General features: G+C 50.6%; 2 protein-coding genes across 13 annotated transcripts in view; one reads left to right on the top strand and one right to left on the bottom strand.

The window, feature by feature from the left end:
- TMCO4 (transmembrane and coiled-coil domains 4) overlaps positions 1 to 16,360 on the bottom strand; it is a 104,543-nt gene that overhangs the window by 37,535 nt on the left and 50,648 nt on the right. For all 11 annotated transcript variants that reach the window (XR_009258372.1, XR_009258371.1, XR_009258373.1 and 8 more), the window contains exon 13: positions 13,387 to 13,471. Coding sequence is in view for 8 of the 11 variants with exons in the window: in XM_058718855.1 (XP_058574838.1) it covers positions 13,387 to 13,471 (85 nt within the window). In the remaining 3 variants the exon portion in view is untranslated. The remainder of the gene's footprint in view (positions 1 to 13,386; positions 13,472 to 16,360) is intronic.
- On the top strand, positions 1,706 to 10,006 carry LOC131505363 (endogenous retrovirus group K member 6 Env polyprotein-like). 2 transcript variants are annotated; one of them, XM_058718852.1, is made up of 2 exons: positions 1,706 to 2,230; positions 7,082 to 10,006. In XM_058718852.1, the coding sequence occupies exon 2, from the start codon at positions 7,435 to 7,437 to the stop codon at positions 9,376 to 9,378; it is 1,944 nt and encodes a 647-aa protein (XP_058574835.1). In that variant the 5' UTR covers positions 1,706 to 2,230; positions 7,082 to 7,434; the 3' UTR covers positions 9,379 to 10,006. The 2 variants fall into 2 exon arrangements, with proteins under 2 accessions (XP_058574835.1, XP_058574837.1); XM_058718854.1 differs by having other exon boundaries at positions 6,040 to 10,006.

Genomic DNA, 16,360 nt, shown 5'->3' with positions numbered 1-16,360 from the left:
ACAGGATGGGACAGGACGTTAGGAACCTGAGGGGGAAACTATCAGAACTACCAAGAATGAAGACTTGTTCATGGGGCGCCTGGGTGGCTCAGTCAGTTAAGCATCTGACTCTTGGTTCCAGCTCAGGTCGTGATCTCACGGTTCGTGAGTTCAAGCCCTGTGTCGGGTTCTGCGCTGACGGCACGGAGCCTGCTTGGGATTCTCTGTTTCTCTCTCTGCCTCTCCCCCGCTCACGCTGTCTCTGTCTCTCTCAAAAAAAAAGAAAAAAAAAAAAAAAGAAAGAAAGAAAAAAGAATGAAGGCTTGTTCAGAGTCTTCTGGCCGTGAGTTCTCCCTTCTGAGCAGAGGCGAGATCAGACCAGGTGCACTTTGGACCGATGGGTTTCTGTTCCGATTCCTCCCGAACTCTCGTTACTCGGAGGGCTTCCCATCCTAGTGGCTCCCGCTTCTTTTTATTATTATTATTATTATTATTATTTTATTTTATTTTGTTTTATTTTTGAGAGGCAGAGAGAGACAGAGTGCCTGTGGGGAAGGGTCAGAGAGAGAGGGAGACACAGAATCCGAAGCGGGCTCCAGGCCCCAAGCCGTCAGCACAGAGCCCGACGCGGGGCTCGAACTCACGGACCACGAGATCACGACCTGAGCTGAAGTGGGACGCTTAACCGACTGAGCCACCCAGGCAACCCTCGCTTCTTCTTTTAAAAGGCAGAGGTTTTCTAAAGAGAACGTGGACGACTCTTCGCTGCCAGCATAAAAAGGCCTCCCTTTTTCCTGCAGAAATCTGTGAGCGTCCACGGTCGGCCCTGGCAGTGCAGAGTTGAGCGCGACACGGTTCTTCCCCGCAAGGCGGGGGAGGCCGGCATGCAGACCCCCGCCCCTGACCCATGGTGGGGCTCATTCCTTCGCTTGGTCCACTTGTCGCGTGTCCCTTTACGTGCCAGACGTAGGCTGGCCACAGGCTCGGGACGCAGTGACGGGGAAGACGAGGAAGCGGCATGCCCTGCCCCCGCCTGCACTATGGTTCCTGGCCAGGGGACCGGCTTCCACCACAGGGGGTGACTGACCCCCGCCGTGTAGGGTCCCGGCACGTATACTTTGGGGAAAGAATTGCCCAGGTCGTTGTGCTATGCGCCCCTAGCTCATAGTGACCATCGGACCGGCAGGACAGAGGAGTCGACAGGCCGTTGTTAACGGTGACGCCAGTGCTGGGAAAGATGCTCGGCTAAGAACGGAATGGTGGCCTGGAGAGGTGGTCTGGCTTTGGGTCGAGGTCATGCAACCCGTGGCTGGACCGCCTGCTCTGCCGTGAGCTGGCTGTGTGGTTGGGGCACGTTACCTGAGGTCCGTATTTCAGTTTGTTCATCTGCCAAATGGGTACCGTAACAGCATCGACCTGATGGGGCTGCTACGGAGGATCACGTGAGATAAGAGACGGGAAGAGCCTCAAAACCGCGGCCGGCAGACGGAAACACGGAGCGTGTTAGGGGAGCGCACTACGCGGCAGTCACTACGAGTGCTGTTATTACCGATGGAGGAGCTTTCACCCTTGCCCGAGACACAGCCCGGAGAACACCACGTAAGGACGTCAGGTGAGCCTCCGGGAGGATGCGCAGTCCGCCAGGAGGGACGACGGTGTGGGGGGCCGGGTCCCGGCGCCGGGCTGAGACCGGGTCGAGCAACGTTCCCTGTTGACTCAAGCCAACCCGGTGGTCCCCCCTCCCATTCCCCCACTCTCAAGGGCATACGAAAGCCTCGTCAGGGCTGAGAAAGTTAATTCCTGAAGCCTGTGGTCTGCAGGTGTCGGCAGTAATGCTACCTCCCTTTTTCTACCCCGAGTCAGATAGAAACAAACATGGGAATTGGGTTTTGCTAGCAATCTTATCAACAAGGTCTTGTGACCCGTCTAGAAAATGCACAAGAAACACAGAACTAAATGTTTTGGTGGGCAGCGATTATGTGAAACCTGATTATTCTTAGAATGACCTGATCCAGAAGAGTCTTATATTATAAAAGATTGTGTACAGCAACAATAAAGCCGTCACTTGGGCCATCAGCCCAGGGGACCCTCCTGTTCCCAAACTTTCTCTTCTCTCTTTTTTCTTGCATTCCCCTACCTTCAGGACCCTGACCTAGGTGTTTGTCGCGCCGGCCGCGACAAGTGGCGCCCGAACAGGGACCTGAGACAACAAGGAGGAAAGCGAAAGCGGACCGCGCGGCGTCTAATTCAGGTAGGGGAACTGTGCCAGCAGCACAGACGACGGGAGTAAAACTATGGGACAGAAACAGTCTATGGAACAGGGGATATTTTATAACTGCCTTGCAGGCTCTTATGAAGGAGAAGGGAATTAAGGTTTCTCAGTCAGCCCTTAGGGAATTTTTTGACATAGTGCGTGATTATTGCCCATGGTTTCCAGACGGGGGTACAGTTGATTTAAAGGATTGGCAGCGAGTTGGTCAGGAACTTAAAAAATCAAATGAAGATTCGTGGAGCTGCAGTTCTAGGGACTTTGTGGTCTACTTGGACCTGTATTAAGGAGGTCCTTGATCCGCAGGATTCTATGGAAATAGTTTCTCTTAGCTCGGAAGTAGCCCAACCTTTAGTGACTTCAGATGCTCCTCTCCCTCCAGAAACTACTTTCAATGCCCTTTCGGGACAGTCACGGGTGCCTTCACCTTTACCTCCTCTCCCCCTCCTAGAACAGTTATCTGTGCAAGATCCAGAAAATAATGATGACTCTCCTTTTGGGGATCAGGGAGATGATGGGCCGTATTTGGAAGATCAGAGGAAGCCTGCCTTCTTGGCCCCTCTGGTCCAGAAGGTACCTTTAAAACGACCTTCTTTTCAGGCACAAGATAGAGGCTTACCTCGGCTGGCTTTCCCTATTACTCAGAATCAACAGTCCACTGAACCTTACCCCGTTATGGGAACTACTCCTTTGCAGCGGACTCTGTATCAAGCAACACAGTATGGGGAAGACACCTCTGCTTTTCACGCTTACCCTGTTATTCAGCAGGGGGGACAGAGAGCGTACTCCGCCCTAAGTTTTAAATTGCTGAAAGATTTGAAATCCTCTACAGCCCAGTATGGTCCAACAGCTCCCTTTACCCTGTCTATGCTTGATAATTTGAGCAGGGAGGCATTATGCCCAGGAGATTGGAAGGTCATTGCTCAGGCTTGTTTGAGTGTGGGAGGTAACCTCTTGTGGAAAGCAGAATTTGCAGAGAATGCTGAAAAACAGGCTATGCATAATAAAAGAACTAACATACCAGTGGATTTTAACATGCTCACAGGTACAGGACAATATTATGATGTGGGCCTCCAGCTAAATTATCCTGAAATTGCGTATAATCAAATTAATACCTGTGCCATTACAGCTTGGAAAAAACTCCCCTCCACAGGGGGCAGAACTGAGGAATTGTCTAAAATTAGGCAAGGGCCAGAGGAGAAGTACCAGGATTTCGTTGGGCGCCTTTTGACTGCAGTCAGTCGTATCGTTACTGATGGGGAGGCAGGTACCATTATTGTAAAACAACTGGCTTATAAAAATGCTAATTCTGCATGTCAGGCAGCCATTCGTCCTTGGAAAAATCAGGGTACCTTGGAGGATTATATCAGGCTATGTGCTGAGATTGGACCATCTTATATTCAGGGCATTACCTTGGCAGCTGCCTTAAAGGGAATAGACCCCTTACAGGTCCATGCCCAGCTTCAGGGTAAAAATGTAAGAACTAATCCAAGGAAGTTGGGTGGAACAGTGTGTTTCAAATGTGGCCAAAAGGGCCATATGAAGGCCCAATGTCATAGTAAAGAAATAATTCCAACCACCCCCGGTTTGCCAAGTGGCCCTAACATTAATAATAAGCCGGCAATTATTTGTCCCAGACGTAGACGGGGGTGTCACTGGGTCAATGAATGCCGCTCTAAAACTGATTGTAATGGCAAACCTCTTCAGGGAAACTGGGAGCGGGGCCAGCCGCAGGCCCCTCAAACAATTGCGGCAATGTTCCCACAGGCACCTTCCCACCCATTGTGTCCAACACTGGAGACCTCCCAGGTATTAACCAACTACACCGCGGTACCCCCGCCAGTGCAGGACTAGATCTTACCCCAGCTCAGTCCGTTTACCTAGAAGGAGGACAGCCCCCTAAAGCCATCCCCACAGGGATATGGGGGCCTCTGCCCAGGAATACTTGGGGGTTATTATTGGGAAGATCCAGCTGGACTCTTAAGGGATTGATGATCTATCCTGGAGTTATTGATGAAGATTACACTGGAGAAATAAAAATTTTGGCCAGCTTAACTATGGGCACTTTGGTGCTTGAGCCCAAGACTCCCATAGCACAATTGATCTTGATACCCCGGATATCCTCCAATAATAAGGCTGTTAAACCTTACCGGGGAAATCAAGGGTTCGGCTCCACAGATCTTTATTGGGCTAAAGTGATCTCTGTAGAAAAGCCCATGCTTACATTGCATATCCAAGGAGTCCCTTTTGAGGGACTAGTGGATACAGGTGCAGATGTCTCAGTTACTGCTCAAAAAAATTGGCCTGTCACATGGCCTACTCAAGTGACTAATATTCCAATTAAAGGTGTTGGTTATGCCTCTGCTCCGTTGCAAAGCTCTGATTATTTACATCAGAGACTGCCTGATGGTATGACTGGAACTTTTCAGCCTTTTGTTTTGAATATAGATCTTAATCTCTGGGGCAGGGACATATTAACTGCAATGGATTTGACTCTGGAGACTAAGGCAGTCCCGATTCAAAAATAGACTAATCTTGCTATGCACCTTATGAAGGAAATGGGCTATATTGAGGGGAAAGGCTTAGGGAAGGAGTTGCAAGGGAATCCTGAGCCATATGTCCCCGAGCCTAAAAGAGACCATTTCGGATTGGGTTTTTCCTAGGGCCATTGGAAATTCCCCACGCTATGCCTCTCCGGTGGATGACTTCCACTCTAGTGTGGGTTGACCAATGGCCCTTACCTACTGTTAAGAGGGAGGCTGCTGCTCACCTCATAGAGGAACAACTGCAATTAGGTCATTTGGTTCCCTCCACCAGTCCCTGGAACACCCCAATCTTTGTGATGAGAAAAAAGTCAAATAAATGGAGGTTGCTGCAAGATTTGAGAGCAATTAATGCTGTCATGAAGCCCATGGGGGCTTTGCAACCCGGCCTCCCTTCCCCATCGGCCATTCCTTTAGAATATCGATTACTAGTTTTGGACTTAAAAGATTGTTTTTTGTTTTTTTTTACCATTCCGTTGGCCCCTGGTGACGGAGAACATTTTGCATTCTCCCTGCCTTCCACTAACTTACAGGAACCTGCTAAGCGGTTATCAGTGGAAGGTCTTACCGCAAGGCATGGCTAACAGTCCGACTTTATGTCAAGTGTTTGTGGCCAAAGCAATTACCCCTTTTAGACAGAGTTTTCCCCATGTATATTGTATCCATTACAATGGATACAATGGATGACTTACTTTTGGCTGCTGAAACTGAGGAATTATTACAGGAGGCTTTTATTTCTCTTCAAAGATGCCTTAAAGCATATAATTTGATTGTTGCCCCTGAGAAAGTTCAAAGGGAAGCACCTTTTGAATACCTAGGGTATCTCATCTCCGAATCAACTGTCCGACCTCAGAAAGTATCAATTAGAACCGGACATTTGACTACTTTAAATGATTTTCAGAAATTATTAGGAGATATAAACTGGATTAGAAATACACTAGGGGTCACCACAGAACAATTACTGCCTTTGTTTAACATTCTAAAAGGAGATAGTTCTCCAGCGTCCCCGCGAAGTCTCACTCAAGAAGCTAAAGAAGCTATAAGACATATAGAACCGGCCATTCAGCAGGCCCAAGCCACTAGAATTGACCCTTCTCAGCCTTTGTATTCAATAATATTAAAACCTCAGGTCATCCTCTTTGCAATTCTGTGGCAATCTCATGGTCCACTTGAATGGCTACATTTAGCCTTACACTCTCTGCATGTCCTTAATCCTTTGCTATCTATGGTTTGTCTTCTCATCATTAGAGGAAGATCCCGAGCTGTTCAGCTCTTTGGACACGATCCAGAATTTATTGCATGTGCCTTTCTGGCACAGAAGCTGGTGGACGCTGCTTTTGCCCAGTCCATCGAATGGCAACTTGCCTTGGCTAACTTTACAGGTCAAATTAAATTTCATTTACCTTCTGATTCTTTAATACAAGGTTTCAGTCTTATAGATATTTTGCCCTATAATCCTATTGTTTGTCAGCCGATTGAAGATGCTGCTTCCATTTTGGTGGATGCTAGTAAAGAGGGTAAAATTGCAGTGTATTATGTCACTTCCCAACATAAAAATTTGATCGCTTTAAATTATACGACTAACTCTGTCCAAAGGGCCGAGCTTTATGCTGTACAGGTAGCCCTAAAAACTTACCCAGAGTCTATAAATGTCTATTCTGACAGTCAATACGTTGTCAAAGCCGTGTTGCAGCTTCCCACTGCCTTTATACTGACAGCAGATGAGGAACTTTATCATCTATTTCACGCTATACAAAAACTTCTTAATTTAGGGCACAGTCCAATTTATATTTCCCACATTCGAGCTCACACCGATCTGCCTGGTCCCCTAGGTGCTGGGAATCGGATAGCCGATGCCGCAACCCGTTTATTGCAAGTTCTGCCCATTACCACTCCTTTGGAAACAGCCAAAAGGAGTCATGATAATTTTCATCAGAATGCGGCAGCCCTTCGACGAGAATTCAAAATATCTCGTGAAGCGGCCAAATTGTTAAACAGTGCGGCATCTGTCCGCAATTCTTCCCACAGCCGGTCTGTGCCATTAATCCCCGAGGTCTTCGGCCCAATGACTTGTGGCAAATGGACGTCACCCAATATTTACCTTTTGGGAAATTGCAATATATACATGTGTCTGTAGATACTTGCTCAGGCCATATACATGCTTCAGCCCACTCAGGAGAAGCATTTGTTGATGTTCAAAATCACCTATTTTCTGCCCTTGCAGCAATGGGCAAACCTCATAAAATAAAAACTGACAATGGTAGTGCTTATACTTCTAAATCTTTTACAGAATTTTGCCGCCGATTCCGAATTGAGCATACAACTGGCATTGCTTATAATTCCACAGGACAGGCTATTGTTGAGCGAGCTCATCTGACTCTAAAACAGTATCTGCAAAAACTTAGGGGGAGATATTAAAGGGAAAGATAAAGTATTCCCCACATGTGCATCTCACTCTTGTGTTGTATGTTTTAAATTTTTTAAATGTCAATGAAGCAGGGATGACTGCCGCAGAGCGTCGCTGGGGAAAGAGTCAAGAACCTCTCTTGATGGCTAGATGGAAAGATATGCCGGAAGGCATTTGGCGAGGCCCAGACCCAGTCCTTCGAAAAGGGCGAGGGTGTGCTTGTGTTTTTCCACGGGATGAGGAAGCGCCACGCTGGGTCCCGCTTCGGCTCCTCAGAGACATTACGGTTGCGCCGAAAAATGGCCAAATTGACAGTGACGGAGCCCCCCCGGAAGCGACAACGGCGGAGTCATAAGGCGGGTACACCCACCTGGGGACAGATAAAGAACCTGCTGACCCAGGCCACTGATGTAGTGATGGCCTCAGGTAGAGAGGTAACGGCCACACATGTCTTCTTGGCATGCCTGTGCATTCTCACTACAATCGGAGAGTCTGCCCTTTATTGGGCATACACGGTAGGTCCTCCTACAGTACAACCTGTAACATGGAGAGACCCCACACCCAAAGTATACACTAATCTCACCTTTATGGGAGAGGAAGATGCAGGGTTTTTGCCCACTGTGTCGGCCTCTATAAATTGGACGGCACTCTCCGCAGGAGTACCCATCTGCCTGCAAAGGGAGCCTACGCCGTACAAACTTGCTTATGGGTGTTTGGGTACGAAACCAGTAGGGCGGTCTATTACTTATACATTGTGGCAAAATGGCAAGCGTCCTTCTGAACGGGTACCCCGCTCTGTTGCCGCTTCTTGGCAAAAGAGAGAATTACTAGGAGAATGGATGTTTTTTGGACCGCGTGATACCCCTCAGAATCTTCCTATATGTCCCTCAGCTGGTCAAGGCCTTACTGGGGACTCACCTTGGGGTATATGTGCCCAATCCTCTTCATTGAGGATGACTCCTAAAGACATAAACTATACCATAACAGATTATTCCCGAAAGGCCCGGCTAGCTCAGTCGGTAGAGCATGAGACTCTTGATCCCAGGGTCGTGGATCCACCTCCTAACGAGGTACAGGTACACCATAAGATTATCCCACAAACCATTTTGCAATCCCCTGAAGGAAGAATTCATTCTGATCTTTGGAAATTATATGCTACCTTTGATAAAATATATACTAATGACAGCTTTAGTTTTCCAGAATATTATGTTTCTCCAGTTCTGCAATTGCGTGCCTGTGTTCCTCCACCCTACTATCTGATTGTTGGGGATGGGACCATCACTCCAGTGAAAGAAGATGGTCATCAGTTATACCGGCTGACGTGTCCTGCTTGTGTTTTGACCAATTGTCTACCAGTAGATGGACCCTCTAGAAGTGGAATGAAGGTTTATCTGGTCTTACAACCTCCCTATTGGATGTTGCCAGTAAATGTTACAGGACCTTGGTATCCTAATTATGGGATGCAATTGGCTTTAGAAATCAGTAAACGGCTGTGCAGGACCAAACGGTTTCTTGGACTCTTAATTGCTGGACTCATAGCAGCAGTGACTGTAATTGCCTCTGCAACTGTATCTGTAATATCCTTACATGAAAGTGCCCAAACGGCATCCCCTGTAAATGAATTGGCTCATAATGTATCCAAAGTGTTTGTCACTCAAGAACGAATAGATTGTAAATTGGAAGCCCAATTAGAGGCACTACAAGAAGCATTAATGTATCTTGGTGATCAGTTTGCTGTTTTGCGTACCAGACTTTCTTTAATTTGTCATGATGCATATAAGCATATCTGTGTTACCCCTTTAGAGTATACCAATATGACATGGGGACAAGTGCGTCATTTACAAGGGGTTTGGCATGATGCTAACACTAGCTTAGACCTCTTACAGCTACAAGAAGAGATAAATGCTGTTGCAAGTAGCTCACTCAGTTTCCCTGACCCTGGAGATCTCGTTGAAACCATACTGCACCAACTTAATGGGTTTAATCCATTTAATATTCTTCAGCATTCCTTTTGGATCTTTATCGGAATTGTTTCCGTAATATCTGTTATACTTGTCTTGCTGTGTTATTTCTGGAGATGGGGTCTTACTGCCTTTACCACATACCAAGCCAGGATGCACATGTTGCAATTACAAACAATAGGGGGACATGTGGGGGGCCGGGCCCCGGCGCCAGGCTGAGACCGGGTCGAGCAACGTTCCCTGTTGACTCAAGCCAACCCGGTGGTCCCCCCTCCCATTCATGTGGGGGGCCGGGCCCCGGCGCCAGGCTGAGACTGGGTCGAGCAACGTTCCCTGTTGACTCAAGCCAACCCGGTGGTCCCCCCTCCCATCCATGTGGGGGGCCGGGCCCCGGCGCCAGGCTGAGACCGGGTCGAGCAACGTTCCCTGTTGACTCAAGCCAACCCGGAGGTCCCCCCTCCCATTCCCCCACTCTCAAGGGCATACGAAAGCCTCGTCAGGGCTGAGAAAGTTAATTCCTGAAGCCTGTGGTCTGCAGGTGTCGGCAGTAATGCTACCTCCCTTTTTCTACCCCGAGTCAGATAGAAACAAACATGGGAACTGTGTTTTGCTAGCAATCTATCAACAAGGCCTGGTGACCCGTTCAGAAAGTTCACAAGGTACACAGAACTAAATGTTTTGGCTGGCAGTGATCATGTGAAACCTGTCTGTTCTTAGAATGACCTGATCCAGAAGAGTCTTATATTATAAAAGATTGTGTACAGCAACAATAAAGCCGTCACTTGGGCCATCAGCCCAGGGGACCCTCCTGTCCCCAAACTTTCTCTCTTCTCTCTTTTTTTCTTGCATTCCCCTACCCTCAGGACCCTGACCTCGGTGTTTGTCGTGCCGGTCGCGACAGACTGGGACGTGCCGGGTGACCGCCAGCACCCGCGGCCAGTCATTGGGTGAGGTCAGCCTGGACGTTCCAAGCCTTCCAGTGGCACCTGCAGCTGCACGAGCGAGCCCAGGTGCAGAGAGGAGAGGAACTTCCTGGTCCACCCACAGAAGTGTGAGAATTATCCAGTTATTGCTGTGTTAAGCCACTACATTTAGAGAGGTTGTTTGCAGCAATAAACAGCGGACACAGAACGTTAGCAAAGACGGCACGAAAAGAGATCCTAAATGTGCACATGTGGTTGGCCTTGGATCTGGCGCTCTAGCCATCCACCGTAAGGAGGAACACGCCCTGGGTGGCTGCTCCCCTTCAGCCTCAAGGGGACAAGTGCACACGGAGCGGATGTGGGCCCAGCCCGCAGCCTGGGGCCAAGCCTGCCCGACCCGCAGCCAGAAACAGAGCCTGTTCTAGAGCAGCCGAACCACAGCCAACCCACAGATCCTGAGCGGGAAAACATTTGGTGTCGCTGCCCTCGGAGTTTAGGGGGTGGCTTGTTATGCAGCATCGCTACAGCAAAAGCTGACTGCTATGCCCATCCTGCCTCTCTATGACCCACACGTTTGTAACGAAGGTCCTGTGTCCTGCATGAGAAATGCCTCCTCCCAATTTTCGTGAGAGATTCTGTCATTTGCACAATGCTGCAGGAATACAGAATATGGCATTATGCAGGAGTCGACGGTGTCGCTGTATGCCAACAAAGCCCTTTACTGCAAGAGGTGAAGAGCTGAGGACGGGGAGACATAGAAGGTCTCTAGGGGGTTCTTCCTAGCAGGCTGGAAGGTCCCAGGTGGATTATTATATTTTTAAATGCTTATTTATTTATTTTGAGAGAGAGAGAGAGAAAGCAGGGGAGAGGGGCAGAGAGAGAGGGAGAGAGGATCTTTAAAAAAAAATTTTTTTTAAATTTTTTTAATGTTTATTTAGATTTTGAGAGAGACAGAGCACGAGTGGTAGAGGGGCAGAGAGAGGGGGAGACACAGAATTGGAAGCGGGAGCCAGGCTCTGAGCTGTCAGCACAGAGCCCGACGCGGGGCTCGAACTCACGGACCGGGAGATCATGGCCTGAGCCGAAGTCGGACGCTCAACCGACTGAGCCACCCGGGCGTCCCAGGGGAGAGTATCTTAAGCAGGCTCCATGTTCAGTGCAGAGCCCGATGCGGGGCTCAATCCACACCCGTGAGATCATGACCTGAGCTGTGATCAAGAGTCAGATGTTTAACTGACTGAGCCCCCCAGGAGCCCCCCCAGGAGCCCCCCAGGTGGATTATTTGTACCAGGTAGAGCAGGAAAGGCAGGTAAGGGATGTCTTTTTGACTCATTCTGCTCTGGTGATGCCTGGGTAGGGGAAGAATTTATACAGAAAGGAAAAGTACAATGTTCTCCACGGTGTAAGTGGAAACTCAGTTTCACCGGAGCCCCAGATTCAGCCCTGCTTCCTCCGTGGTTTTTGCCTGAACTCTGACCCCAGCCTGGATTTTCCTGGTGAACGCAGCTCCGAGCTGGCTCCCCAGGCCCTTCTGCATGGTGGCCCCAGGTTACCCAAAGCTCCTGGAAATAGGACAGAGCTACCTCCTCATTGCTTAGTGATGCAGACAACACCAGGTGATGGGGGGGGGGGGGGGGGGGGCGGGGGCTGCTGAAAGCTACAGGGGAGTGGGGGTGGGGGTGGGTCCTCCAAAATGACACAGAGAAGACACGCGGCTCATCTGCAGGCCTGACACACAGGGCTTGGCCTTTCCATGGTAAATGCGAAGGACGGCACATCCACCTTGCCCGTGTAACCAGGAAAATAGCTCTGGTCCTCAGTCCAAGGTGGGGGACCATTTTAGCAAAAGAGAAGAAGCAGGAATGAGTCATGCCCCTCAGCTCCAGGGTCTCCCAAGGCCCTCCGGGGCTGCTAGCACTGCAAATAACCCGGGTCAGCCCGACACGTCCGGCTCCCTCAGGTCCAGCCAGCGGCGGGCATTCCCGCCCCTCCTTGCTTGCTGGCAACCGGCCGGCAATCCGGTCACACACTCGGGCCGGCCGGGAAGTGGCCAGGGGCCTCCTTCGGGGCTGGCCTCAGGCCAGCAGCAGCTCTGAAGAGCAGAAGCTGCAAAGCGATATACCTTGAGCTGAATCTGGTCAACCGTGGGTTTTGCCATTTGCAGAAATACCGTATGATAAGTGGGGCACCCCAGAACAAGCACGCAGCTGAGCAGGAGAACTCCACGGAGTTCGAAGTCGGGGAGCTGACACCCAGAGAGGCATTCGAGGCAGCCCCCAGTGAGACCGATGGGCGGAACTCTGGCCCTCCCTGCCAGCCACCCTCTGCTCCCAGGCCAAGGAGTCACTGTCTCAGTGCCTCCTCCTGCTCCAGGGTCCTACTGCTGCTGTGTCCCCCAAGGAGACGTTAAGTCTGGGCCCCGCAGACCGTGGACCACTCCGAGCGCCCCGGGCTCTGCACCCGACTCCCCCAGCCGTCCCCTATGGGCTGTCCCAAACCAGCACTCTGTCCTGGAGACCTCACCCACCAAGGCCCGGAGCAATGGCACTCAAGCTTTCCACTGCCTCAGCACTCCAAGTATGTCCCCGGACGGCACGACACACACCCAAAGGTGTCTGTGGAGGCTAGCTCCCAAAGATACATCCACCTGGCACCCGTGAATGACAACGTCTTTGGAAAAGGTGTCTTCAGATGTAATCGAATTATGCAAACGTAATTAAGTTCAGGATCCTGAGATGAGATCATGCTGGCTTGGGGGGGGGGGTGCTAAATCCAATGAGACTGTCCTGAGAAGAGAAGAGAAGAGAAGAGAAGAGAAGAGAAGAGAAGAGAAGAGAAGAGAAGAGAAGATAGGAAGGAGAAGATTTAAGGATTCAGGCAGAGAAGGGAGGGATGCATCTACAAGCCAGGGGGGGCCAAGGGCCGCCAGCCACACCAGAGGCCGGAAGCGACAAAGAAGGATCATCCCCTAGAACCTCTGAGGGAATGTGGCCCTGCCGATGCCTCGATTTCAGACTTCTCATCCAGCTCCCTTCACTCCCACTCAAGAACGCACATGAGAACACCAGGGCAATGCCATTATCATAGGACCATCTCGCATCCACTCGAATTTGCGTACAGAGAAAAAACAAACCATTTTTCAAACGACTTCGCCGTTTTGTCTATTGTCAAACTATTTTTAACTTTTAACGACTATCACCAAGAACTGGAAACACATTCACAAGGCTTGTGACCCCTGGCCCAGAACCTCCTGCCTGGGGGATGAGCTTGGGAAGGGTTTTCATCCGCGACAAGCCAGACTCACCTTTCTCCTGAGCCATCTCTTGCAGACAGAAGTAGATGACTCTGGCTCCCAGGCTGAAGCCAATCAAGGTGACAGGTCGCCGGCCCTGTGGGGAGACAGGACACAGGTGTCTGGGGGATGCACAGCCAGTTCCGGCAAAGCATCAGCCCTGACAAGGACGGCCCCCTACACACCCTTTGGTGCCCGCCTCACGCTGAATGAATCATGCATGTGCTATTCCTGTCCTGGAGCTCTGATGTCTTAATTAATTAACTAATCTTATTTGAGAGAGCGTGGGGGAGAGGGGCCGAGGGAGAGAAGGAATCTCAGTGCGGAGCCTGATGCAGGGCTTGATCCCCTGACCCCGAGATCATGACCTGAGCCGAAATCACAAGTCGGACGCTCAACCGAATGAACCACCCAGGCACCCCCAGAGCTCTGATGTCTTAATCAGGACGGGCAGGGCCCTCATTCAAGCAGGAGTGCACCTGCTGTGGAACTGCAGGCAGCCTCTGGCTAGGTTAATTCCCTTTCATCTCCAACCATCATCCGGCCACTGTCTCTTCTCCCCCAGGGGACAGGACTCAACTATCAGGTGGCAAATGACTGCAGGATAGTGGGGCCCTTCTGGAGCCAGGAAGAGGAGGAGGAAGGTACCCCCAGGGGTGATGACGGGTAAAGAGGCAGAGACAGGTGAGGGATAATTGTTCTGTTTCTAGATAGAAAGGTGGGACATGAAATCAGGCAGTAAGTTCGACATGGGGACAAGGGGAATCTTCTGACTAAAGAACTTGCGGAAAAGGCAACTCGTAAGAAGAAGAAAGTTCCCTGAGGTGTCTGGGTGCAAGTTCTCCATGGAAGGAGGAGAAAGGAGCAGAGGAGCTCCAAAAGGTCCGGTCGGGTCCTGCCAGTCTATTCCTTTTCCTTGTTTTTGTGCCAAAATGTGTATCCCTCCTCTCTCTACCCCCGCCCCCCTCTACGACAACAGGAAACCCTTGATCAAATAGTATCCCCGTCCTGCAGGAACTTTGTGGCAATGGCTGCTGGCCATCCCCCGACACCCATTCTCCCTGGGTCCCTGGGAACAAACTCCTGAGTTTTTCTGGCACACAGCTCCTCGACCAGGGACGAAGTTTCTCCGACTCCCCTGCAGCGAGGGATGGCCAAGGGAGGAGAGGGGAAGCAACTGTGTGTCTACGCCTTTCCCTTCAATTGCCTGCCTCCAACTGTCTGCAGTGTCCATCTCAAACTGAAGGAGAGACTGAACGCTGAGGACGTGTGGCCATGACGTTGAAAGCCGCCCACGTGAGGCAAAGTGACAGCCCCCGGGAGACGGTCCCATCCTAACCTGTGGGCCCTGCGAATGCCACCTTATATGACAAAGGGGGAGGCAGGAGGGTCCGAGTCAGACAGGTGACCTGCTGGCAGAAGCAAGGGACAGAGAGAAAGATCTGAAGATGCCACACTGCTGGCTCTGAAGACGGAGGAAGGGGGCTCCCAGCCAAAGATAGCAGGTGGCCTCTGGCAGCCGGGGGAGGCAGGGAAGTGGATGCTCCCTGGAGCCTCCATAAGGAACGCGGGCCTGCGTTTTAGATTTTCATTTATTTTTCCTTAATGTTTGTTTATTTTTGATAGAGTGCGAGAGAGCGGGGGAGGGGCACAGAGAGAGGGGGACAGAGGATCCGAAGCAGGCTCCAGGCTGACAGCAGTGAGCCCCACGTGGAGCTTGAACCCACGAACCGTGAGATCATGACCTGAGCCGAAGTCAGGTGCTCAACTGTCTGAGCCACCCAGGTACCCCTATTATTTATTTACTTTGAGAGAGAGAGAGAGAGAGAGAGAGAGAGAGAGAGAGCGCGCGCATGGACAGGGGAGGGGCAGAGAGAGAGGGAGAGAGAGAATCCCAAGCAGGTTCTGAGCTGTCAGCACAGAGCCCAACGTGGGGCTTGAACTCATGAACCGTGAGACCATGACCTGAGCCGAAATCAAGAGTTGGATGCTTAACCGACTGAGCCATCCAGGTTCCCCACCCCCCTGCCATTTTTAGATTTCTGACCTCAGAGCTGTAAGATAATAAATTTGTGTTGTTTTAAGCCAGTATGTCTGGGGTAGTTTGTTACAGCACCACGAGCAAACGAATACACACCGCATTGCCCTGGATGCTGATACCCGGGGTTTTCCACGGGAGAGGATAAATGTCTACCTTGTTTAAGCCGAGGCCACTCTGGTCTCTGCCTTACTTCCAAACCTGTCACAGGACCTCCCTATTTCTTCTGGCACAGACACAGAAATCAGATGGGGGTTTGGGGTCTCAAGCAATTTACCCGCTGTGGCAGAAACTGCTAGCTGTCCCTCAATATCCATCCTCCCCTTCCCATAGCTGAATTTCAGCTGGGTTCACTGACACCCAGAATAAAGACGGCGTCCCCCAGCTTCTGCGGCAGTAGGCGTGGTCCTATGGTGAGGGTCTGGCCAATGAGACGTCAATGGAAAGGCTACAAGGCCTTTCTTTCTCCTGCTTACCTGGAGGGCGGATGCTGGCATCTGGTACCACGAGGTCAAGACCCCCTACAGCAGAGCAACAAGCCAGACGGCCCTGGGCTGCCTCGCCATGGGACAGTGTTCTAGCGCAAGACTGCCTTCCTAGGCTTCTCCTCGAGCAATAAACTCTCACCTCGCTTAAGCCACCGTTATTTGGGGTTTTCTCTCGCCGCTAAAACTAACCCTAACCGCACAGTCATCTCTGGAACTTTTCCCCAAACTTCTGTTTCCATTTACTCAAGTTTATTCTGAAGTTATGGGGGGGGGGGGCATGCAGTTTCATTTCCCTGGTAAGTACTGGATTCAAATTTTAAAAGTATTCTGATTGTTTATCTTCCTGATCATTTTACACGGTATTTGGACCACGGGACATCTGCTCAGATGGTGGCTCTAGACTTCCAGGAGGGAACACCTGCCCTTGTCCCTTCCCTCAACGTCCCTGTTATTCAGTCTT

Source organism: Neofelis nebulosa, chromosome 2, assembly GCF_028018385.1.
Source record: "Neofelis nebulosa isolate mNeoNeb1 chromosome 2, mNeoNeb1.pri, whole genome shotgun sequence".
Taxonomy (NCBI): Eukaryota; Metazoa; Chordata; class Mammalia; order Carnivora; family Felidae; genus Neofelis; species Neofelis nebulosa.
Note: the sequence above shows the minus strand (reverse complement) of the source record. Positions and strands in the feature narration are given on the sequence as shown.

Bases quoted from the DNA above. Each gene is read 5' to 3' on its own strand.
- LOC131505363 (XM_058718852.1), top strand. From the start codon at position 7,435: ATGAGGAAGCGCCACGCTGGGTCCCGCTTCGGCTCCTCAGAGACATTA.